General features: G+C 42.3%; 2 protein-coding genes across 4 annotated transcripts in view; one reads left to right on the top strand and one right to left on the bottom strand.

Moving 5' to 3' along the window:
* The window catches only part of B3GALNT1 (beta-1,3-N-acetylgalactosaminyltransferase 1 (globoside blood group)), a 62,766-nt gene that overhangs the window by 18,946 nt on the left and 19,584 nt on the right, over nucleotides 1-24,236 (bottom strand). Inside the window, exon 1 of one of the 3 annotated variants that reach the window (XM_053305754.1) lies at nucleotides 8,783-9,496. The exons of the other annotated variants lie outside the window; for them this stretch is intronic. The gene's annotated coding sequence lies outside the window, so the exon portion shown is untranslated. Of the gene's footprint in view, nucleotides 1-8,782; nucleotides 9,497-24,236 lie in introns of those variants that run through there. 3 annotated transcript variants of the gene reach the window in all.
* Nucleotides 14,471-24,189, top strand: ARL14 (ADP ribosylation factor like GTPase 14). Its single transcript, XM_053305756.1, has 2 exons — nucleotides 14,471-14,644; nucleotides 14,742-24,189. Exon 2 carries the CDS (start codon nucleotides 14,898-14,900, stop codon nucleotides 15,474-15,476), a length of 579 nt encoding a protein of 192 aa, XP_053161731.1. The 5' UTR covers nucleotides 14,471-14,644; nucleotides 14,742-14,897; the 3' UTR covers nucleotides 15,477-24,189.

Below are 24,236 nucleotides of genomic sequence, written 5' to 3'. Positions count from 1 at the left end.
ATGAGGAAAGACAACAACATTTGGGCCTTTTTAATTTAAAAAGAAGGCAAGTAAGACTGGGGGAAGAAGACAAAGGTATATAAAATTATACACAGTGTGGGTCAAGTGGACAGAAATAACATTTTCTCACTCTCTCAGAATATTAGAACCCGGGGTCATCCACTGAAGGAAAATGCTGGGAGATTCAGGACAGACAAAATAAAGTACTTTACACACAACATGTAGTTTAACAATGGAATTCACTGTCACTAGATGTGGCAATAGGCACCAATCTAGACAGGCTGAAAGTGGATTAGACAGATTGATGGAGAATAGAGCTATCAGTGGCTTGTTTGCGCTAGTGCGCTGTTTGCCATCAACAAGAAATTCTTTTCCTGTCTAATGCCAAAACTGAAAGAATGTGTGAAGTTTGATGAACTTACATTATGAGGCATTTTCACAAACAGAGGAATTAACTGCAGCTATTAGGATACGATGCAACTGGATGGGGCTTCATTAGTTACAGAGTTAAACTGAATGTTGAAAGTTGATTGCCAGAATTAAATTTGTATATTGATGATTTAAAAGGGAGCTTGATTATTTGTAGTAGGATAAAAGAAGTTGATGCTAGAAAACAACAGAGCACATTTACTAACTTTTGAAAGTTTGCCTTAGTAGAATATATGCTCTCACATCAAGTTAATATACTTTTTGTGAGTGGAATATATATGCAAAGGGAGCAAAAATCTCAGCAAGGTCATACATTATTTTTAGCTACAGGGCATAACATTATATTTTTTTAGATCTTTCAAAAAAGGAAATCGCTTGATATTTGTCCTTTGCTTTTTTTTTTTTTTAGTTTGCTGTTTTAAATGTGGCTGTGATGTTGCCCTTCCTGTATTCTACCAAAGAAAACCACAGGGCTCTATGGGCGCCAGGAGTCGAAATCAACTTGACGGCACACTTTACCTTTATGATGCTGAGCCCCCCGCTGCTATGCTGTCTCATCATGGAGGGAAGGTATTCCTGGGAGGGATGAGCAAAGTACGCCAAGAGGTATACTCCCAGTAGGGTCACCCAAAGCTAAGAGTCGACACTGACTTGACGGCACTCAATCAATCAAGACACTTCAGAAGTGATGCAGTTAAATGTAGGCAGCTTTGTTAATGTTAGCTTCACTTTGGAATTAAGTTACTCTAAATTAAGGTACTCTTAAGTGGTAAATCAAGTCACCTTAAGTGGCACAGTGGGGAAATGCTTGACTAAAAAGCAGGTGGTTGCCGGTTCGAATCCCCACTGATATGTTTCCCAGACTATGGGAAACACCCATATCTGGCAGCAGCGATATAGGAAGATGCTAAAAGGCATCATCTCCTACTGCTCGAGAGATGGCAGTGGTAAACCCCTCCTGTATTCTACCAAAGAAAACCACAGGGCTCTGTAGGCTCCAGGAGTCGAAATTGACTTGATTGCACACTTTACTTTAAAGTGGTAAAGCACGGACATGATTGCAATTTTTTTTTTTTTTCTGGCTGGGTTCTTTCAGCTTTCCTGCTTCTGTTTTTCTTTTTATGAGCTGTTTCTTTTTTTTTTCAGGGGGGGGTTCCATGGTTTTTATTGATTAACTGATTTTAAGTTTTTTAATGCAATTTTTCTGGAGTTTTATTGTATCTTAACTTTTGTAAACCACCTTGGAATGTTTTATGAAAGGCAGTATAAATACTGAATAAATAACAGAATAAAAATACTAAAAGATTTAGTATTTTAACAACTTTTTTAGTATTTAATGCACCGCACACTTTGCACGGCGCATTAATTCTTTCCTGATTATGAATGTGTGTGGGGTGCATGTTAGTGTTAGCACTCTGGGGGGAACTTGCTGTGCGTTTGGAGGCTTGAGCAGCCAGCAGCGTCCCCAGGGCCCATCAGCAGCGACTGTTCAGTTCATTCATTTTATTTTTAAATGGGGTTTACCAGGAAATGGCTTTCTTCTGAATCCTAAGCTTGTAATGCACTACAATACCCCAACTTCTTGAAAGTGGCTTCACAAATTGCTAAAGTGAATATCAAGCATTTGCCCCTTCCCTACCAAAAAATCTATTTTTATACACTTGTTTCATCACAGGAAACTCATTTTTAAAAAACCCTTTAAATCCTAATAAATTGAGTTAACTCAGTATGTGTTCAGAATTTCTTCTCCAAATACAAAAAATAAAAATCAAATAAAATTCAATCCTGCATGCTTGCACAGAGAAGGTCCAAGTCCCCCACCCTGGCATCTTCAGATAGGACTGAGAGAGACTCCTACCTGCTGCAAAATTGGAGAAGCTGCTGTGTAAACAATACTGAGCTAGATGGACCAATGGTCTGACTCAGTATATGGCAGCTTATGTTTATCTTTAAATTTCTGATGCTATTACTTGTCTTGAAGGTTCGACTCAGCTCCAAAAGATGGAACAAAAATGTACAAATTAATCAGTCGATAGGCCCTTTGGCAATCAGTTAGTTTGGCTAAGCTAAGGCATGTGTTAACTCCAGGATATTTTGAAGGAAACGGGAAGTCTACTGTGTGACTATCAAATTATAGGGGCAACTAACACTCAGGCAATCATCGTTTTACAGGATAAAAGTAAGAAAGCAAGGATGAACTCAAATTTAAATAAACAGAACTTAGAGAAGGTTTTTTAAAAACATTATTGTATACGCCACTTTTAACCACCAGTACAACTGCTTTTAAAACAGAAGACAGATAAATAGAACTGTAAAGTACATTTCTTTCCTTCCATATTTTTGGTGTGTGTTCTATCTTCAGTGGCACATAATAATGCACATGTGCGCATACTGCCTTGATACTGTCACCCAGAACAAAACACACTCTGCTCACTGATGAAAAAATTCGAGGGAACACTGGCAGGGAGGCTTCTGATTTTAGGTGGTTTTTCCATTGGTCTAGTGTTAGAGGTTCAGTGTGTAATTTTTGATTATTAGCAATGATCAGAAATTTTGGCAACAGCTATTGAGAAGTAGCTTGTCTAAACTTTAGCACAGGCCTGATCTAATTGCTATAAGACAGTAAGCTATGTTTTTGTGCTTTTGCCCAGAAATATTTTGCTGTTTGGAGCTGGTAAGTGGAAAACAAATAGTTGAGGTAAAAGGCAGCAAACAAGTGACCACAAACATTTGATACATTGACATGGAACATACATTCTTGGGAGGCTGGTCATGTAATGCATGTAAAGATCCAATCAGAAAGCTGTAAGCAACGATCATCATTAAATTTATAAAAATAATTGAATTCAATGGTACAAGGTCCTTCACAGATCTTCACTCAGAAGTATGTTGGTCCATCATACCAGTTGAGATAAACTGTTCTTGTGGCTTTCAGCTTGAATTGTGGTAAGTCAGGAAATAAAGACTTGTTCTTGAGTAAGATCTAGTCTCTGCCTGAGATTATTAAGGAAATCTGTGCCTAAAACGTAGAACCTATCTTCTGATGGTGATGCTTCCCACTGAGTCAAGGCCATGATCAGTGTGAACCATCCCTATAGCAACAATAAATCTCTTTCACTAGCTTTGCAGAACACTGCTATCCGACTCATTATGAGGTCACTTTCCTCTGTGGAATCAGATGCCCAATTACATTGGAGTGGTTCTAAAATCAAATCACAGATTCCCAACATGGACAAAAGGAAAAGGGGATGAGGGGGAAAGCAGTCTGTCCAGAATATAATACTCAATCCATATTTACTTAGAATTAAGTCCCACAAATGCATTCTAACATTTAAACAGAAATAAAACTAATCTTCTGTGTATCAAACACATACATGACATCAGGAGCCAATGCTGCCATAAAAACCTCTTAGGTGATCCCATGCAGGAAAATATTATTTTCAACTTAGCTTTGGAAGAAAATGCAGTTTTAAAATGGGCTTCTAATATGGACTGATACCGTTCACACTACTTATAACAATAAGTGTAATCCACTTAACTAAAGACAACAGCAGAACTCCAGTGACTTATCTGAGCTGGGTTGCATTCAGTATTAGGAAAGAAGCTAGTTTAACTGGAACCAAGGCCCAAGCTAACAGGTCATGCTGAAGCTCCATGACTGGAATTCCCAACATATTTTTAAAAGCAGCTGTGATTCCTAGAATTCCTATACTGCATATTAAAGATCTGAATGCATTGCTTTAAATTAATATTAAACAGTGAAGCCAAATTGTATGTTATATTGAAGCTCCATGATTAGAATTCCCAATATAATTTTTCTTCCCTATTGGAAGAAAACTAAAGTAGAGGGCCTTCTTGGTTTAGAGTGGGTCATGAGAAGAAGATAATTCATCCATTTCTTCTGTGTGGTCTGCTGTGGTATTCACACCAAAGGGCTTCTGTGAACATGTGAAGCCTTGTTGGGAATCTTCTAAAGCTTCTGCTTATAGTCTTTGGGGCTAATATATGAGAGAGAGAGAGAGAGAAAGAGAGAGAGAGAGAGAGAGAGAGAGACTGAGTGATATTTGCAATGGGAGGGACCATGGAACAGACCTCACAGCTGCTTTTAAAGATATGGAGTGCTTGTTTAATAAATCATTTGTGTGCATGCACACACACCTACTTATACAAACATTTTAAAGGTTTTTTTTACTCCTAACTCCCATCCCTGGGTTCATCTCCATTCTTATCAACAAAACTGCATCAACTAGTTGTTTCCTGTCTTGTCCAGGGTTAGTTGAAGTGGGATTAATTAGAACTATCCCCTACACATTAGGTACCAATCTGGTGTTTTTTAACATGGACCCTGCAGACAGGGAGACTGTCTACCTTGTGAATAGTAAAGACTTTTTTTTTTAAAGTCACACTTCACATTCTAACCTCACCTCGAACCATGTGATCCAGCCTTCTTTCCATGTCCAAGGATCAAACAAAAGAATCAGCAGATCAGACACTGACTACACAAAGGGGAGTAATAGCAGGAGGGAGGGTCACCTCCTGTCTGTGGCTTCCAGCGGCATCTGGTGGGCCACTGTGCGAAACAGGATGCTGGACTAGATGGGCCTTGGGCCTGATCCAGCAGGGCTGTTCTTATGTTCTTATGACCCAATCAACTGTCTTATCTCCCTTTTCATGTGTCATGGAGACTGCTTGCCATTTTTGTTTAAAGTGCTGATATAAATTAATCCACTTATTAAGGAACAAAACCATCCACTTGTTAAGAAATAACAAGCACTGTCAATTCTAAAATAATTGGAAAAATTTATCCAGTAGTGAGCAGAAGGTTCCAAGTCCTCTCCCTGGGATCTCCAAGATAGGCTGAGAGAGATTCCTGCCTGCAACCTTGGAAAAGCCGCTGCCAGTCTGTGTAGACAATACTGAGCTAGATGGACCTATGGTCTGACTCAGCACATGGCAGCTTCCTATGACTAGTGCTGATCCTGGCTATCACAACTGCAGTAGCACAAACAATAAGCCAGCACTAACATGGTGTCCAACCTGTACACTTCTGCAAGAACAATTCGTAGTCCAAGCTATGCCTGTAGAAGATACGTTGCACAGTGTGGACATGATGCAAGTATAATTTTTTCTTGAGCAAATTTCTGGCTTGTGCCAGCATAATTTTGTGTAATACACTGAGCACTGTTTCCAACCAGAACCCTGCAGCAAGTTACAGAAAGTGGTTTCTTCCACATTCAGTCTGGGAGGGAAGGTGGTACATTTGAACAATGAGTAAGCGAGTTTCCACAGTGAGCTCAGTGCTCAAATTATGTATGCCTGTATGCACCCCAACTCTTAAGAGACCAAGAAATACCAGGTGCTTGCTGCTTCTCACCTTCCCCATAGATGCCCTTATGCTAGGCAAAAATGGATTCTGCAACAGCTGCCTGAAGTCTGCCAGCTAATTAGCCCCTAGTTATTTGTAGTTTGGGTGTTGCAAGAATAATTCACCATCCAGGCAGTCCCAAGCCCATCTCCAAGTGTCAGGTGTCTGCCTATATATTTCCCTTGGTTCCAAGATCTACCCCCAAAATTTCAAGTCCTCATCCACTTTGTAATGTGCCTCTTGCTGCTGCTTGCCACCGGTGGTGGCTGGTGGCCTCTAGGACCAGGGACCGGGGGCCAGGGACCAAGTATATCTTTAAAAGAAAGTAAAATCTCCACACCCACCACCACCAGCTCCTGGCATGCTGTGCGCCTGGCCTGCCCCACTCCCTGTGACCTGCAGCCCCACTGCATGCCTCACCCGTGCTGTTCAGCTAGCAAATGCACATGCACAGCAGTCATTTGTCATTCTCCATCCCTTGTCTCTTCCCCAAATGGAGAGCTCAGCTTTGGTTACACATGTAGCAGGATTAGATGAGAAGGAGGTGGTGGTAGAAGGCTGAGGAGGCAGAATGGACTATACTACTTCAAACTCCAGGTAGCGGATCCCACCAGTTGGAATGCGCCTCCACATTTTTAACAAAAACCCTTCCCTGCAAACAGTAAACTAGTACAAAAGAGAAAAATTCTATCCCAGCTGTTCTGATTAACTGTTTGCAGGGAGGTTTTTTTAACAACAAAAAGAGAACATCTAAATGTTGTGATCATCCCGCACTGCAGTCTGAAGCAGCAGTTGAGTCCATTCCACCAACTCATCCTGCTGCATGTGTAGACAGACCCAGGGTCAAACCGGAAAAAGACTCCTTGGAAATTGTTAGGTATTCTGAGGCAGGGAGTGAAATTCAAGACTGGTCGGATATTTTAAAAGATTTTGACTATTTTGCACCCTCTTTCTGATTTATAATCTAGTCCCATGCACCAGGTGTCCTCAGCCTTGGATACCCAAAGGCCACTGAGGCCAGGGATTTTATTATTATTATATTATTATTGTTACATTTATATCCCGCTTTTCCTCCAAGGAGCCCAGAGCGGTGTACTACATACTTGCGTTTTCTCCTCACAACAACCCTGTGAAGTAGGTTAGGCTGAGAGAGACATGACTGGCCCAGAGTCACCCAGCTAGTATCATGGCTGAATGGGGATTTGAACTCGGGTCTCCCCGGTCCTAGGCCAGCACTCTAACCACTACACCACACTGGCTCACTACACTCACGCTCACTCACTACACTCACGCTGGATGATGGGAATTGTAGTGCAACAATATCTAATCCCTGGTGTACACCGTTATAAGTAAATATACAAATTATATTTACAGAGCAGATCAGGCTGCATGTTTCAAACTCCTTGCTACAGGCCAGAGAGCACCGAGCATCGCTCATAAGCATTATGCTACCACTCACGCTGCCCCTGAACCACCCTTTTTCGTTTCTAGAAGGAAAGGCCATCAAATTCAGTTAGCATGTTCACGGCTGAAGTGAGATCTGAACTGGAGATTTTGCGGCTCTGATTATGTCACATCACTTCTAACTCATGCATCATGCCACAGGATTTCCCTTCACACTTTCATCAGAAATCTAACAAGCAGAATTGATACTCATTCACATGCCCATTTGTTGCAGCTTCTCTGAATGCAAAAAGGAATCCCCTTGACTTGGGAGAGCTGGGTTCAGATCTCCACTAGTGATTGGGCCAATTCCTATAGCCCTATCAAGACATTATGTTGTACCTGCATTCAGATGCCTGTACACTTATACATGTTTTTCTGTGAGTGACTATCTGCATTCATTTTAAAAGTAAACCAGTACATACATGGCCCTCAAATGCATGGTACAGATAGAAAGCGTACCACTGTAGCTATGTTTTACATATGTAAATAACTGTACCTGTGTACCCTGTTCACTCATTGTACAAGTGTTTTAACATAATGTGTGAATAGGGCTTATGTCTAAGACAAATCAACCTGAAATTTTTGGAGGAAACATGGGACAGAGATCCAGCAAATTATTCAGTGGTAAGGGGAACATTTTGCACATGCTCAGAGGCACTCTTTTAAAAGTTGCATTGTTGCATAAGCCCTGCTATCAAACACAGCTGAATTCTGCTTTAAATTAAGTCTTGCATTTAAGGAACAAAGAAACTGTGTATGATTAAATGCCTCTATTATAAAAAAATAACCATTCATAAGGACCCTTTATGAGAAGAAAGGGCTAAAGAAAGGTTAATTTCCCATGTCAATAAGCCACAAACTAGAAATGAGTATATTACTCCTTGAGCACAACTTTACAAAAAGTCTTTAACACAGCCAGAATGACTCAGAAGGTATAGGACAGCCACGCTCCAAGAAATTTGCAAGCTTGAAATTGCTTTTCATCTATGATGGAGGTGTTGAGGTACAGCAACTGGGGTGGTGGAGAAGGGAAGCACAATTATTATTATTATTATTACATTTATATCCTGCTCCTCCTCCAAGGAGCCCAGAGCGATGTACTACATACATGAGTTTCTCCTCACAACAACCCTGTGAAGTAGGTTAGGCTGAGAGAGAAGTGACTGGTCCAGAGACACCCAGCTAGTTTCACGGCTGAATGGGGATTTGAACTCGGGTCTCCCCGGTCCGAGTCCAGCACTCTAACCACTATACCACACTGGCTCTCCAGCTCATCTGTAGCCTTTCCCCCATCTCTCTCAGGGCACTATGGATCAAACAAGTGGCTGGATTGGATGCAGGAAATGTGAATGCAAGGTGCGGGGGGGGGGGGCTTAAAAACCAACTCAAACGAGCAGCTGGATTGGAGATGGAGAATAAGAATGCGGGGTGTGGGGAGAACCCTAAGGGGAGAGAAACTGAGTGGAGGGATTAGAGGGAGGGATGCAAGAAAAAATAAATAAATACCCACCAGGAGGGAAAACAAGGTATGGAAAAACTCACCAGGCAAGGAGAGAGAAGTGGAGCAGGTGGAAAACAGAGACAGCCAATTTCCTCAGACTCAAGAGAAGAGAGTTTGCTTCTTCAACCTCTCCTCTCTGCTGCTGGAGCTTCAGGCTGGCCAGACTGCCTAGCATTCAAGCTTGTACTTGCTCAGGGGTGGCTGCATCATCGTCATGCATCAGAAATAAGGTGGCGGGGGGCGGAGGAAATGCATATGCTGTGGCAACCAGCATGTATATTTAAAGGAAGGAACAAACCAAAATAAATATACAGCGATGGATTTGGATGCCTGCCAGCGTTCCCTCCAAGGCGTGCACGTGCTCACACATTTTTTGATGTCTGCTTAATCAATTTTAGATACCACTCAGGTTTAATCAAGAAGGTCCCATTTTGAATGCCTGTGCCCACACACTGCCTTGATATTGCCGCCCAGATCTAAACTCATTCCACACACAGATGAAAAAAAATTAGAGAGAACACTGGTGCCCGCAAGCAATCACAAGGCAGACAGGCTTGAATGCTAGCTAATCTTCTAGTTAATTACAAGGCTACAGCAGTAGGGAGGAAAGGTAGTGATGTGAATTCAGTTCGTCCCTGGGTCCGCCTTAAGCCAATCAAACAGACACAGTGGGAATCAATTAGAGGCAATTTTATTTGCTGCTGCAGCCAGCAAGGTAAATCAATGGCTATTGCTCTGCATTGAAATACAAATTGGTTATAGGTGCATCTTACATTTATACAGACAATCTGAATGATGCTGACATAGTATATGTGGCAGTAAAATGGTGGACTAAGTATCTAGTACGCATGCGAATGATTCATTGTTCATCTGGTGATCACCCCTTATTTGGTTACATCCTGTTTTATTTAACTGTCAGCAAAGAACGGTGAGAACCAAGTTTATTTAGATACAATTTAGTGGAGAGAGATAATCATGTGAGGCCGTGTCCTTGAGCTGGCCTGAGCTGGGCTGAGGTTACTTTAAGTTAGAATTAGGTTTTCTAAGCAAACTTGGAGATGCTTTGGTATTCTATGTAAAATGGAGTTACTTTGGTTTACTCAAACACATCAGTAGAAGAAGCAAGCTCCCTTCTCCACCCTCCCTACAGTGGTGCCCTTAGCAGCCGCTCTTTGGTCCATGGCTTAACAAAAATGTTCTCTCAATGAATATGAAAGTGAGCCACTGAACTGCACACAAAAGCTAGTTGTGGTTTTTAACTACCCGTACTCCTTGCATCTTAAAAGTGCTAATTGTTTTCTCTGCCTTTATTTACCACCGCAAGGAGGCAGCTTACAGTATCCTTGTAGGCAGTGTTCCCTCTAAGGGGTGTGTGCGCGCTCACACTTGTTTTGATGTCCGGTCAGTTAATTTTACATCCCGCTTAGGTTGAATCAGGAAGGCCCCATTCTGAATGCTTGTGTGCGCACACTGCCTTGATACTGCCACCCAGAACAAAATTCATTCTGCACACAGATGAAAAAATTAGAGAGACATGACATAACATGTCCACACATGTACACTCTCTCCCTCCCTCACCATGGTTTCACGCAGCATTCTCGAGCACACAAAACCCTCTAGACTACGTTGGTACATCTGTACACATGAGAGCGAGAGCTTCCACTGGTGCGGGCAGACAGGAACAGACGGAGGCAGCGCATGTAGTGCTCTGCCTCAACCAGCTACTCCAACCTGCCAAAGAGATTAAAGGTCCACACACCTTCTTGATCATTCATCACAAATCTACAGGTCTGGGCCAGAGTGCATTCGCAAAAAAAGAGACATATACATTACTGTTAAGGGAGATGGGTTAAACAAGTGAAGCTAATCAGATGAATTTCCCCCCAGCTTGGAAATACAGTAACAGGGAAGGCATGAACAAATACCAAGGAAGAGAGCCTCTGAGCATGTGCAAAGACTTGTTAACAGAAGCAGCAGCACATATACCCTCAAGTCTGTTCCAGGTCCTGTAAGGGGACGGACGAACCATAATGCCATTAGGTCCAGACCCTGAAATTACCTAACTGCACCTCAACACTCTATGAGGAAATTGGCTGTCTCTCATTCCTGTAAGTTTCCCTTATATTTTGACACACAAGCATTTGTTTTCCTGCAACCCGCTCCACCCTGCTCTTACTGACTGGTGTCTCTTAAGAATATAAGAACAGCCTGGCTGGATCAGGCCCAAGGCCTATCTAGTCCAGCATCCTGTTTCACACAGTGGCCCACCAGATGCCTCTTGGAAGCCCACAGGCAAGACCTGAGGGCACACCTTCTCACTTGCTGTTGCTCCCCTGAAACTGGTATTGAGAGGCATCTTGCCTCTTAGGCTGGAGGTGGTCTATAGCCCTCAGACTAGTAGCCATTGGTAGGCCTGTCCAGCATGAATATATATTAAAAAAAACCCTTTTAAAGTCATCTAGGCTGGTGGCTGTCACTACATCTTGTGGCAGAGAATTCCATAGATTAATTATGTACTATATGAAAAAGTCCTAAATTTATTGTCAATTAGTTTGATGGGATAACCCCTGGTTCTAGTGTTATGAGAAAGGGAGAAAGATCTCTATCAACTATTCCCACAACAGTCATGTTTGTAGAGACCTCTATCTTTTCCTCAGTTGTCTTTTTTCCTGAACTAAAAAAGTCCAAGGTGTTGTAGCCTTGCCTCTTAAGGAAGGTGCTCTACGCCTCTGATTATCTTGGTTGCCCTGTTCTGCACCTTCCGCTATAGTGTCCTTTTTGAGATATGGCAATCAGAACTGTACACAGTACTCCAAATGTGGCCCCATCACAGTTTTGTACAAAGGGAATTATAATATTAGCCATTTTATTTTCAATCCCCTTCCTAATGATTCCAAGAATGGAATTGGCCTTTTTTACAGCTGCCACACATTAAGAACACTTTCAATGAGCTGTCCACCACGACCCCAAGATCTCTCTCTCTCAATGGCTCAGACTCCATCCACATATGCATATATAGAAGGGGGGGGGGAGAGGCAGAGTTCTTTTGCCCCAATATGCTCCAATTTACAAGCATAGCGTAGTGGTTAGAGTGTTGGACTAGGACTGGAAGACCTGAGGTTGATTCCCCATTCAGCCATGAAACTCACTGGGTGACTGGGCCAGTCATGTATCTCTCAGCCTAGGAGAGGAGAGCTGGTCTTGTGGTAGCAAGCATGACTTGTCCCCTTAGCTAAGCTAAGCAGGGTCTGCCCTGGTTGCATATGAGTGGGAGACTTGATTTGTGAGCACTGCAAGATATTCCCCTCAGAGGACAGAGCCACTCTGGGAAGAGCAGAAGGTTCCAAGTTCCCTCCCTGGCATCTCCAAGATAGGACAAGATTTATTTATTTTTTAATAGGACAAGATTTTTTTATTGAACCAACAAACTACCAAAGCATACAGGACGTTGCCAAAGCACAATTATATACAAAGTGGTTGTTTGTACATGATATATCTACAAAGATTTACACACAAGGATTTGGAAACCCACAAGGTTATGAAGTATATGCAGGTAGTACTGTAACTCAGGGGTGAGGGATTTCAAGGCACATCAGGTAATCGGGGGGTGGGTGGGTGGGTTACATCCAACGTCCATTTCCACAATTTGTCCCACTGCTGTTTAGAAGAGATACTCTTGTCTTTTTGCACATAACCATACAAACTTTTCCAGAAGAGATTTACTGTCTCATCTGCATGAACCTCTTGGTCGCATCTTCCCTCCCTATTCCTATGCAGGAGCATTGCATAAATGACATACAGGTTTACTAACCTGATTACGAGAAGGGGAACGTTCCAATTCCCTAGTATGAGGGCACCCGTTCCATCCCTTTTCCTTGAAGGGATCTTTCTGGGACCTCAAAAGGAGGTTCTATCGCTCAAACCCGCTGAGAGAGATTCCTGCCTGCAACCTTGGAGAAGCCGCTGCCAGTCACTGAAGACAATACTAAGCTAGACAGACCAATTGTCTGACTCAGTATATGGCAGCTTCCTATATTCCTAACCTACCTTACAGGGTTGTTGTGAGGATAAAAATAATCATGTACACTCTGTGCTCCTTGGAGGAAGAGCAGGATATAAATTTAAATAAATAAAAATAATAATAAATAAAATAAATTTGCTAACACTGAACCACATTTGGCATTCTGTTGCCCATTCCCCCAGTTTAAAGAGATCCTTTTGGAGCTCCTCGCAATCTATTTTGGATTTCTCTTCCTTAAATAGTTTGGTGTTATCTGCAAATTTGGCCACTTCATTGCTTACCCCAGCTTCTAGATCATCTATCAATCATATTTCTATAACACCTGATATATACATCTCTAGGTGGTATACAAATTAGAACACACAACAAATGTAAACACAGTATAAAACAGTTAAAATTCACAAAACAAATAAAACAATCATGCAAATATAAAAACACATTAAACAGTCTTAAACATTTCCGTTAAAAGCCTGAGAAAATAAGTACATCTTGAGGGTCTCCCTAAAAGCAAACAGAAAAGGATATGCTCTTATTCAACAGGGAGCATATTCCAAAGCCCTGGGGCAGCCAAAGAGCAGGCCCAATTCCAAGTTGCCACCAAATGAGCCCATGGCAACCGTAACCAGACCACTCCAGATGATCTCAATAGAAGGCACTCTCTTAAGTCCTTGGACCCAAGCCATTTTATGAATAACCTAAAAAACACTGGTCACAGTACAGAGCCCTGGGGCCCCACTTCTTACTTCCCTCCATTTAGCAAACTTTCCATTTATACCTATCCCATTTCCTGTCCTTAAGCAGTTGCCGATCCACACATGAACCTGTCCCCTTATCCCATGACTGATAAGTTTTCTTAGGAGTCTTTGATGAGGAACTTTGTCAAAAGCTTTCTGAAAGTCCAAGTATACTATGTCACTTGGATCACCTTTATCCACATGCCTGCTGACACTCTCAAAGAACTCCAAAAGGTTGGTGAGGCACATTTTATCTTTGCAGAAGCATGTTAGTTCTCCTTCAGCAGGGCCTGTTCTTCTATATGTTTAACCATTTTGTCCTTGATAATGCTTTCCATCAACTTTCCTGGAACAGATGTTAAGCTAACCAGCCTGTAATTTCCCAGATCCCCCCATGATCCCTTTTTGAAAATCAGTGTTAAATTGGTTACTTTCCAGTCCTCTGGTACAGAGCCTGATTGTAGGGGATAAGTTATATTATGCAAGGAGGTCGGCAATTTCACATTTGAGTTCTTTAAGGACTCTCAGGTGGATGCCATCTGGCCCTGGCGATTTGTCAGTTTTTTATTTTTCCAGAATGTCATCTCTCATCACCTCTATCTGACTCAGTTCTTTAGCCTCAGTGCCTGAACCAAGCTTCTCGAGGACAGTAGTGCTTGCTACTATCTTGCTTCACCCAGTTCCCTGGTGTCTTCTTGATCGATGGCAACTTGGTTACCAACCTGATCTTATCTCACAGCCTTTTTTTGAGAACCAGGTGGTGAAAAACCAGGTGGTTGAGAACCAGGTGGTGAAGAACATTAAATTATATCCACTGGACACAGTTGTTAAAAGCATGTCTAGAATGACACACATACACATATTGTAAACTGGGGTCTGTGGAAGGGCAGGAGGGAACGCTTCAAAAATCGGGTTATCTTTTTTTTTCTTTACACATCATTGACAATTAGGGATATGATCAAAACCCAGGAGATCACAGATTTTTAGTTATGTAACAGCACTGCACTGCAAAACTGCCACCACCTACACACTAAGAGCAATATCGCTGAAAAGCGAACACACTCCCAAGAGCACAATAGGATCTTTGTATGCAACCAACCTTTGGCTTCTGTGTGACTGATGACTGTTCAAGTCAACTCCACCTTCAGGTAGGCAGCGAAGGTTTTATTTTAATTACATCTTGTTTGCATACTGCAACACTGATAAGGTCATAGAACAAACACAGAAATCTTCTTATTCTTACAGCACAGCACGAAGCCTGATCGCCCATCTTTTCCTCCTCTGCTCACCATCTTTCAACTGATAGAAAAGGAAGATAACCTTTTGTGTGCCTGTGTGTGGAGGAATCCAGGGTAAAGAAACCCATAAAATTTAAGAGGGGGATAAAGCTTTGTGGTGAGAATGGGTCTTGTGAGTGCTAAACAGTTTAAAGTCAAACAAGCCCAGGTCCTAATGCTTGGGCTTGATTCAGCAGGAAAATCCACACTCTTGTACAAGCTCAAGTTTAACGATGTATTCCTAACATTGCCAACTATTGGTTTCAATGTGGAGATGATTGAAACGGAAGAAAACATTGCCTTAACTATCTGGGATGTTGGAGGACAACACAAAATGAGGACTGCTTGGGACAACTATTTGGAAAATATCGATGGCCTGGTTTATGTTGTGGATAGCACAGACAAGCAACGCTTGGAAGAGTCAAAGAAAGAACTAGAGCTTATTTTGAGGAATGACAACATTAAAAATGTGCCCGTGGTTGTACTAGCAAACAAGCAGGATCTTCCTGGAGCTCTAGATGCTGTGGAAATAACCAGGAGACTCAATATGAAAAAGCACTGTCATGATCGAAACTGGTATGTACAGCCTTGTTGTGCAATTACTGGAGAAGGCCTGTCACAAGCTCTGCGGAAAGTAACATCATTTGCAAAATCCTGCATGAAATCTAAGCAAGAAGCTTTTACTATTTTCAAGCAAGATTAATGTATACTGTACTAATCTGACCAAGGCAGCAGACTATGCATAATGGCTGTGACAGAAAGTCAGTCTGTTAAGTCAATCTGATACTGCAATCTGTTTTTCAGATTTTTTTATAAAGATAGAACAGATTTATGACAAGCCAATATGTTGTTTCACTCTTCTGCAGTACTTTTCAAAAATATATTTTACTGCATTTTAAAGAACTATGACTGTTTTAAGTTTTGAACATGTGTAGTTCCAAAACTACATAAAAACAGATTTGCCTATGCTCCTGAATTTATAAATAGCTGGCATTCATTTTATAGCCAACAATATGCATCTAATATGATGAATGTTCTGCTCAAGAAAAATGGTACAATACTATTCATTTAAAAATTGTCTGATCGTTTGGAATCCTTGTTATTGTAAATGAATGACAGTGAAATTAATTTAGACTTATACCAATCTTATGATGTATGTTAGCATATCTGTCAACAGCAGCATCACATTGACAATATATGCAATGTATTCGAGTATAAACTATATAATACTTGTCAGAAGCTAATTTCTGTTTTTTAAAAATCAAAACACCAAAAAAGTACAAGTTTGACAACTATAACAAAACTCCACCATGATTCCTGTTATATCTAAAATTCTAAAACTAAATAGGGACCCAAAAATGTTTCTTTATAACCTTCACTTATTATATAAAACTAGGTTAACTATGAAATAAGTATCCTTTAACCATTCATTCACCCACAGCTCAATTATTCTTCCAAGGTTTGTTATAACTTATCTAGTTGCTGCAGTTAAATTCAACAGACATTCTGCATTCTTCATTGGGACAGCACACTTTTGCTGTTCCCAATAAAAGCTATTTTATATATGTATCCCACTTCTCAGCCAAAAGTTGACTCCCAAAGTGGGTCAACACCAGTGTTCTCTCCAATTTTTTCTCATCTGTGTGCGGGAATGAATTTTGTTCTGGGCTGCAGGATCAGGGCAGTGTGTGCACACGTGCATTAAGAGTGGGTCCTTCTTGATTCAACCTGAGTGGGATCTAAAATGAACTGAGCAGACATCAAAAAATGTGTGAGTGCATGCACACATGCACACCTTAGAGGGAACACTGCTCAACACCACGGGCTGCACGTCAGTAAGACATAAGGGAGACAAATGTCTCCTGGCCCACAATCTCTGAGGAGCCCCCAACAGAGCCAGCTTGAAGGGCAAAATAGCACCGGCTGGGGCACAGTCGCCATCATTATCTCACTGTCAGAAAGACAGACAGAAAAGAAGAACAGCCCTGCTGGATCAGGCCCAAGGCCTATCTAGTCCAGCATACTATTTCACACAGTGGCCCACCAGATGCCACTGGAAGCCACAGGCAGGAGTTGAGGGCATGCCCTCCCTCCTGCTGTTACTCCCCTGAAACTGGTACTTAGAGGCATCCTACCTTTGAGGCTGGAGGTGGCCTATAGCCCTCTGACTAGCAGCCGATGACAGACCTCTCATTCATGAAATAATCCAAACCCCTCTTAAAGCCATCCAAGTTGTTGACTGTCACCACATCTTGTGGCTGAGAAGTCCACAAGTTGATTATGCGTTGTGTGAAAAAGTACTTCCATTTGTTGGACCTAAATTTCCTGGCAATCAATTTCATGGGATGACCCCTGGTTCTAGTTTTATGTGAGAGGGAGAAAAATTTCTCTCTATCCACTTTCTCCACACCATGCATGATTTTATAGACCTCTCTCATGTCTCCCTACAATTTTCTTTTTTCTAAACTAAATAGCCCCAGTTGTTGTAGCCTTGCCTCTTAAGAAAGGTGCTCTAGGCCCCTGATCACCTTGGTTGCCCTCTTCTGCACCTTTTCCACTACTATAATGTCCTTTTTTAGATGTGGTGACCAGAATTGTACACAATACTCCAGGTGTGGCCGCACCATCGTTTTGTATAAGGGCATTATAACATTAGCCGTTTTATTTTCAATCCCCTTCCTAATGATCCCTAGCATGGAATTGGCCTTTTTCACAGTTGCCGCACATTGAGTTGACACTTTCAACAAGCTGTCCACCACAACCCCAAGATCCTTCTCATGGTCAGCCACAGACAGCTCAGATCCCATCAACGTATACTTGAAGATGGGGTTTTTTATCCCAGTGTGCATCACTTTACACTTGCCAACCTTGAAGCACACTTGCCATTTTGTTGCCCACTCACCCAGTTTGGAGAGATCCTTTTGGAGCTCCTCACAATACATTTTGGATTTCACTATCCAAAAGAGTTTGGTATCATCTGCAAATTTGGGCACCTCGCTGCTTACCCCTACTTCTAGATCATTTATGAATAAATTAAAAATCATCGGTCCTCGTACAGATCCCTGAGGGACCCCACTTCTTACTTTCTTCCATTGTGAAAACTCTCCATTTATACCTACCCTCTGTTTCCTGTCCTTCAACCAATTAGCAATCCACACATGTACTTGTCCCCTTATCCCATGACTGCTAAGTTTCCTCAAGAATCCTTGATGAGGAACTCTGTCGAAAGCTTTTTGTAAGTCCAGGTATACTATGTCAACTTGATCGCCTTGATCCACACACTTGTTGACACTCTCAAAGGACTCCAAAGGGTTGGTGAGGCATGATTTACCTTAGCAGAAGCCATTCTGGTTCTCTGAAAACTGTCAGTTTTCAGACAGTTGTCTTGGATATTTTCCATCAGATCTACACAAAATTTGGAAATGTGGTAACGCTTATCACCTTACTGTGTGCCAAATTTCAATAGGATTGGATGGATGTAGGGTTTTGACCAAGAGAGTGTTCTGGCTTTACAGTGACAAAATGTTTTTAATCCTCACCTTAACAATAAAGACACTACCATGACTATGTAATTATCATGAAAACCAATGGGAGTTGTACAAAATAATGAGCTAAACCTATTCCAGGAACAAAGAGTGCTTATATAGATGCATATTTGTATTTGGCAAGTTTTCAAACCTGGGTTTTATGTTTGAGATGGCCAATTTAATTTTGGACTCCAAGTTATTTTCACTAGGCATTTATTTGTTACAGCAGCAACTACTGAAAACTCTGATTCACACATGAAGAAATCAAGTACAGGGAGTTCGTCTTTTCATGACTCTCACACTTAATTATTTGTATTCTGCTTGCACACTAATCCAAAATTCAGGAAGTGACACTGTCAAGAACTTAAGGCAAAGAGCTGCTCAGACTTCTCTGAGGCACAGGGAGGCAGATGGGGACAGGAACTGAAAGCCACCTGGCTGCGCCAGTGTTCACAAAGCCAAGGACAGGCACAGCAATGGAACTTCTTTGGCCACTTGGTAGATGACCTCTAGTAAGTGTTTTCTGAGACAGAACTCTCTCTCCATGCCCTCTAGCCACAGAAGTGTCACTGCTGTGCCTGCTCTTGGCTTACTGAGCAGTGAAAGAATCAGGGGAGCACCAAGGTAATTTGGGTGCCCGGATCACCCAGCCACAAGGGCCCCCATGGGCAAGCCCCCCCAATCTCCTTTAGTTTAGAGATCATCGCAAGCCTGTGACGTTATGGGCTTGTGTCGATCACAACCATGCAGGCGTGCCTCGCAGTTACTTAAATACACTGGCCCAAACAGATGGGGCCAGCGTCTCTACTAATCCCACCCCACAGCCGATGGGGGGAGAAGGGGAAAGGGCTGCTTCACAGCCACCCCTCAGCTGCAATAAGACTTTTTTTTTTTTAAAGCGGAGCTTTGGTGGGGTGGGCACAGGGTGGTTGAGCTGCTGGAGGCTCCCAGCCCAGGCCATTTGGAGGCAACCCTGGAGGACCAGACCGGGTCCCCAAGGTCTGGGGGTTAGTGAACCTCTGGGAGGAACTAAGTAGTTGTTGGCTTCTGTCTGTCCCCATCGTTTTTGACCATCTCCACACCTTGAACATTTTAGAAGTGCCTATCCTCCTGACAGCTTCCTCTTGAGTTGTTTAGGATGAATTAGGATGTCTGTGAATAAGCATATTTGTCAAGAAGGAAGCTGCACTGAACTCAGTGAGACTGAAACAAGACGACACCAACACCAAACCAAACCAACTTAGCACCCTCCCACACACCTGAAGAACAGCCAGATGCTAACAAATAACTCTCACAAACACGCCCATGATCAACAAAGGAAACTGTTGGCATGGGAAGCAGCAAGGCCACCTCCCATGCACTCCAACAGGGGCAGAGTGAGCAGAGAAAGGCTAGGAGGTAGGCAGAAGGCAGGTTTTCCACCTTCAAATGGGCCAACATGTCTCTTCTGTGGTTGGACAACAGCAGTACGTATATGTTGGGAAGAACAAATCAACTGATGACCCAGAAATTTAACTCCCAACAGGAAGTAGGAAACTAAGGCAGAGAGGAGAAAGTAATTAGAGGCAGGCTCTATTCCAGAATTAACCCCCAATCTACCCAGAAAGAAAGAGAGAATACATCAGGACTTCCTAAGGGAAGAAGAGTTTGTGCTCAAGAATGAGAATGCAAAAGCATTAGGGCGTTCCTCTTCTTGTATAAAAGTTTATTTCATTTGGCTCCTTATTAAAGGTAGCAACTTCACCCTGTAGCTGGGATTGAAAGGCTACTAATATCTAATGCTTGGGCTTTAGATATCAATTTATATGGCTCATATAAATGGTGCCACATCATTTATGAGAGAACCCCGCTCCCCAATGTTCCTGAGGCTTAGACTGAACTGTTGGTTCATATAGAAAGCAATGCTCCATGAAACCAGGGATGACTTCAAGGGGTTGCAAGTGCTCCCCCTGCTCCCCTCCCCCAAATAAAAAAATCCCTTTTCACTCCCCCATCCACCAGACTGGAACTTTACAGCAAAGTGTCAGACTTTAGAGAGCGCCTTCTTCGCTATGATCCCCATCGCTCATTGAGGTCATCTGGAGATATCCGTCTCCAGTTACCACCGATACGTCTGGTGGCGACTTGGAACCGGGCCTTTTCTGTAGCTGCTCCTGGCCTATGGAATGCACTCCCGGCAGATATATGCCATTTAGGCTTGCTGTCGGCCTTTAAGAGAGCCCTAAAAACTTACTTGTTTGGCCTGGCCTTCCAAGGTCTTTACATTGTTTTTAAAGTATTTTATTTTAATTAGTTTTAAATGGGTTTTAATTGTTGTTGTTTTAAACACTGTGCCTTAAATGGTGTGCGTGTTTATGTCTTTTTATGTTTGTTGTACACTGCCCAGAGCCTTTGGATGGGGCGGTTTATAAATGTAATAAATAATATTAAATACAGTTCTATATTATGGTGCTATAGTTTGAATTAATTATTTCAAAAGGCCTCCATTGTTTAAACAAACCACTTTCACTTACTCCCCTATCCCAGTGAAAGCAGCAGGAACCGATGCAGCCAGGTAGGCAAGAGATTCCTTCAGCCTTCCAGGAGTTAGGCCAAGCTCTTGGCCACGAACTGCACCCCAGTGAGACCATATGCGTGGGGGTGGCGGAATATAGGGTCATCTCCTCTGCAGATTTCAGCTGGCCTGGTACTGGCCTCTCTCCCTCAGAGACTCTCTCTCCCAGACTTTCCTGCCACATGGACTTGGACAGGAAAAGAAAACTAGCCTGGAGAGCAGACTAGAAGGTTTGGCCTGATTCCAAAGAGTCAGTATTTTCTGAATAAGTTTGAAAGTGTCAAGCAAGCTTCACCAATACGATAAATAAACTAACAGTACTTACTTATCTCTGTAAGTGTTTTATGTATAGCAAAACCCTCACTCTTCTATTAAAGGAATTCTTCGTCATCCCTTTGCTCCCCAACACTAATTGTTCTAGAGTCACCCCTGCAGACAATGCAAAATTCACTTCTATCTTCCTTTCGCACAATCCCCCAGGCTTCTCAAAAGATCCTTGCCAAGGGTTGAGGAATTCTTGATAACAACTTGGGGTGGTGTGCCACAAGGCTAGCGAAGGGAGTCGGGCAGGAACAACTGCTCTGCAAGGGGAGCACCCCTTTCCCTGCAACTTCTCATGCTACAGCCCCTGCCTTTCAGATGGCTGCCCAAGTATGAGGAAATGATTGTGTTGATTCTGCATTCTGCTGGCATTGCTGTGTATGCGAGTCATTGCAGTCAGGAATAGAGCATCTGTACCCTGCATACCTTCTTAGCCTTAAGGTCCCCATATCTCAAGAGCCTCATGCCTTTCTTTTTCTCCTTGCTGTCTAACCGGCCTTCTGCTTCTCAAAATAATCGTACTAAACTCAAAATATTACAATCAGATCAAACTATTCAAATAAGCCACATTTTCACAACATCAGTCACAAGTCAGCTAAAGTTAGGATATTCAGCCAGAGCAGAATTTAAAAAAAAAAGCTTGCAATGTATTATCTTTACAACAATATGAAAGGTTATACTGAAAATAGGTTGGACAAAAAGTGTCTTTAACAAACCCATATTTTTCCAGAAGTGGGGGCAGAGTATATTTTCTCAAATGCGTCACCATCACCTGCTTCATATCCTCATACAACCCCAAAATTACAGGTAACAATTACAGTTAGTACAAAATTCCATTAGACAAACTGGGCAAACAAATATCCTTATGAAACACTTCTATGAAATTATAGGCTTTCAAGAGCCACCTGGTGGCTCATTAAAATAACTGCAACTGGACACAAAAAAGAAAGGTTGGTTTGAAATACTAAATGTATGTAAGCTATATTTTAGTGTTTAGAGAGACTAGAATCTTGCAAAACAAGCACTGAAATATTAGAATGGATCCTAAATTACTCTTGCACAGATGGAAGGCACTGCCACCCGCAGGAGTCGGGTGGGGGGAAATTCACCAATTCCCCCTTGCCCTTCAGTGTTCCATACCCCACATCATTCCCTTCCAAATGATATGGGGGAGTCCCACAGATGTCCTGTGGTGAGGAAAGGACTGGGACATTTACGTGCATAAGCTTCCTTACACCCACCCTCCTTAGAATAAAACTGATTGTTCATTAAATATATTCATAGCTGCATACAGTGTTTTTCATAAATATTAATAGTCTTGTCCCAAGATAAATGGGGAAGAGGGCTTTTTGCAAAGCAAACTAGCAGGTTCACTGGTTATTCGGGGGGGGGGGGTTGGTGAGCACACGGGAGATTGGGACCAGCTGTCCTGCTGGCTAAAAAAGTGACGCTTAGGCCCATGTCTAAAATGGCTGGTTTGCAAGAAACTGAAGTGTGAACTTTGCTTCTGTGAGCCAAGGTAACTGAAACAGAATTGTTTTTTCTGCAGTCAAGGCCTGAGGAGCAGGGAAATTTATCCCGTCCTGCCTTGGAGTATGTTTATGCATTGTGCTATGCAGATGCCAATCATGAGAATGAACTTGAAATTTGCTATGTTAATCATATTTAGAAGGTCTTAGGAAACCACATTTTAGATGATCAGTACCTACATATTATAGGGGTACGTATCTTTACACAATAATTGTTGAATTGCTCTACATGCTGACTCCTAACAACATTCTTACATGCTATCTCCTAATAACATGTCCTACATGCTATCCTGTAATAACATTTCTTGGAACTAAAAGGCACCAACCAAGCTTGGAGAAGTGACCACAGACCAGTCAAAGCTGGGCACAAACAGGGTTGTTTCCTTTTTGGATTCAGTAAACAATAGGCCTGGACCCCACCATGCAAGGATGGGAGACCAGAGATTGATTACATTAAGGATGGAGACTTAAGAATTATGAGGCTGTCTTTGATCTGAGCTATGACAAGGAGGCTGAGGAGAAGTTATAGAAGGGGGCACGCCCCTCCCATGGGAAAAGAACAAGCAGGGAAGAACGAACAAGCAAGCCAGAAAGACATGTTCTCCTAAGGAGTGGATGTCTGCTCCTGCCTCTGGGAGTAATATGTAAACCTTAGGCTGTGGAAAGCAACCTGTACTCCCTAGCCATTCCTGGGCCCTTCACCTGAGCTGCCTGGACAGCCTCCAGCCTCCTGACCAAGATACAGCCAGCGCCAACCGGTAAATTTTTATCTACAACACTGCCTAAAAGAATGCCTTCCTCCCAGACTAATATACCTTTCTCATCTTGTCTCCTCTCCTTTCAATCTCTGTCTTCTCTGCTTCCCAGGAAGGCTGCTCTCAGCCCGTTATTGTGCCTCGGCCTGTGCTCCACGCCACCATCTTTTCTTCCCCCTTAATCCCTACACCTCTCCTTCCCTTTGGCTCATATTTCTCTATGTCAGCAATGAGCTCTCTTCTGCTCCTCCTTTGTCTGTCTTGGCCTCTCAGCTCAGAGACTGTGTGGCTTTCTGTTTGAGCAACCTTGGGTTATTTGGGAACAAAACTGGAGATAACTGACAATGCTGAGCTTTGTTTTAGCTGCATTGAAGAGGAGAAGAGGAGATTTTAAAACTGCTTAAACTGCTTGCAAAAGTAGGAGGGAATGCCTTTCGCTGCTAGAGCTGGGCTGTGAGATTGTTTTGGTTTGTTGCTATGCAGCAGGAGAAATAAGACTGAGTTTTGGCCACTAGCCCAGACTACACAGGAATGTGTCTCCACTCTATTCAGAGCAGAAATTGGTTTTTTGTGTTGTTGTTTTTTGCTGTTAACTGTTTCCATTGAGGATGAATAATTTTAAAATGTTGTCGAGAACTCTACATTACAATGAATAAGTATTTTGCTTGCATGCCTGCATGCTTAATTGCCTGAATGTAATCATACTTTCAATAAAGCCTTTTAAATTATAGTCTGTGTGGTATGCTTCTTATCTCCCTCTTTCCCAAATGTACATGA

Source organism: Hemicordylus capensis, chromosome 3, assembly GCF_027244095.1.
Source record: "Hemicordylus capensis ecotype Gifberg chromosome 3, rHemCap1.1.pri, whole genome shotgun sequence".
Classification (NCBI taxonomy): Eukaryota; Metazoa; Chordata; class Lepidosauria; order Squamata; family Cordylidae; genus Hemicordylus; species Hemicordylus capensis.
This window is presented reverse-complemented; position numbering and strand designations above follow the sequence as displayed.

Bases quoted from the DNA above. Each gene is read 5' to 3' on its own strand.
- ARL14 (XM_053305756.1), top strand. From the start codon at position 14,898: ATGGGTCTTGTGAGTGCTAAACAGTTTAAAGTCAAACAAGCCCAGGTC.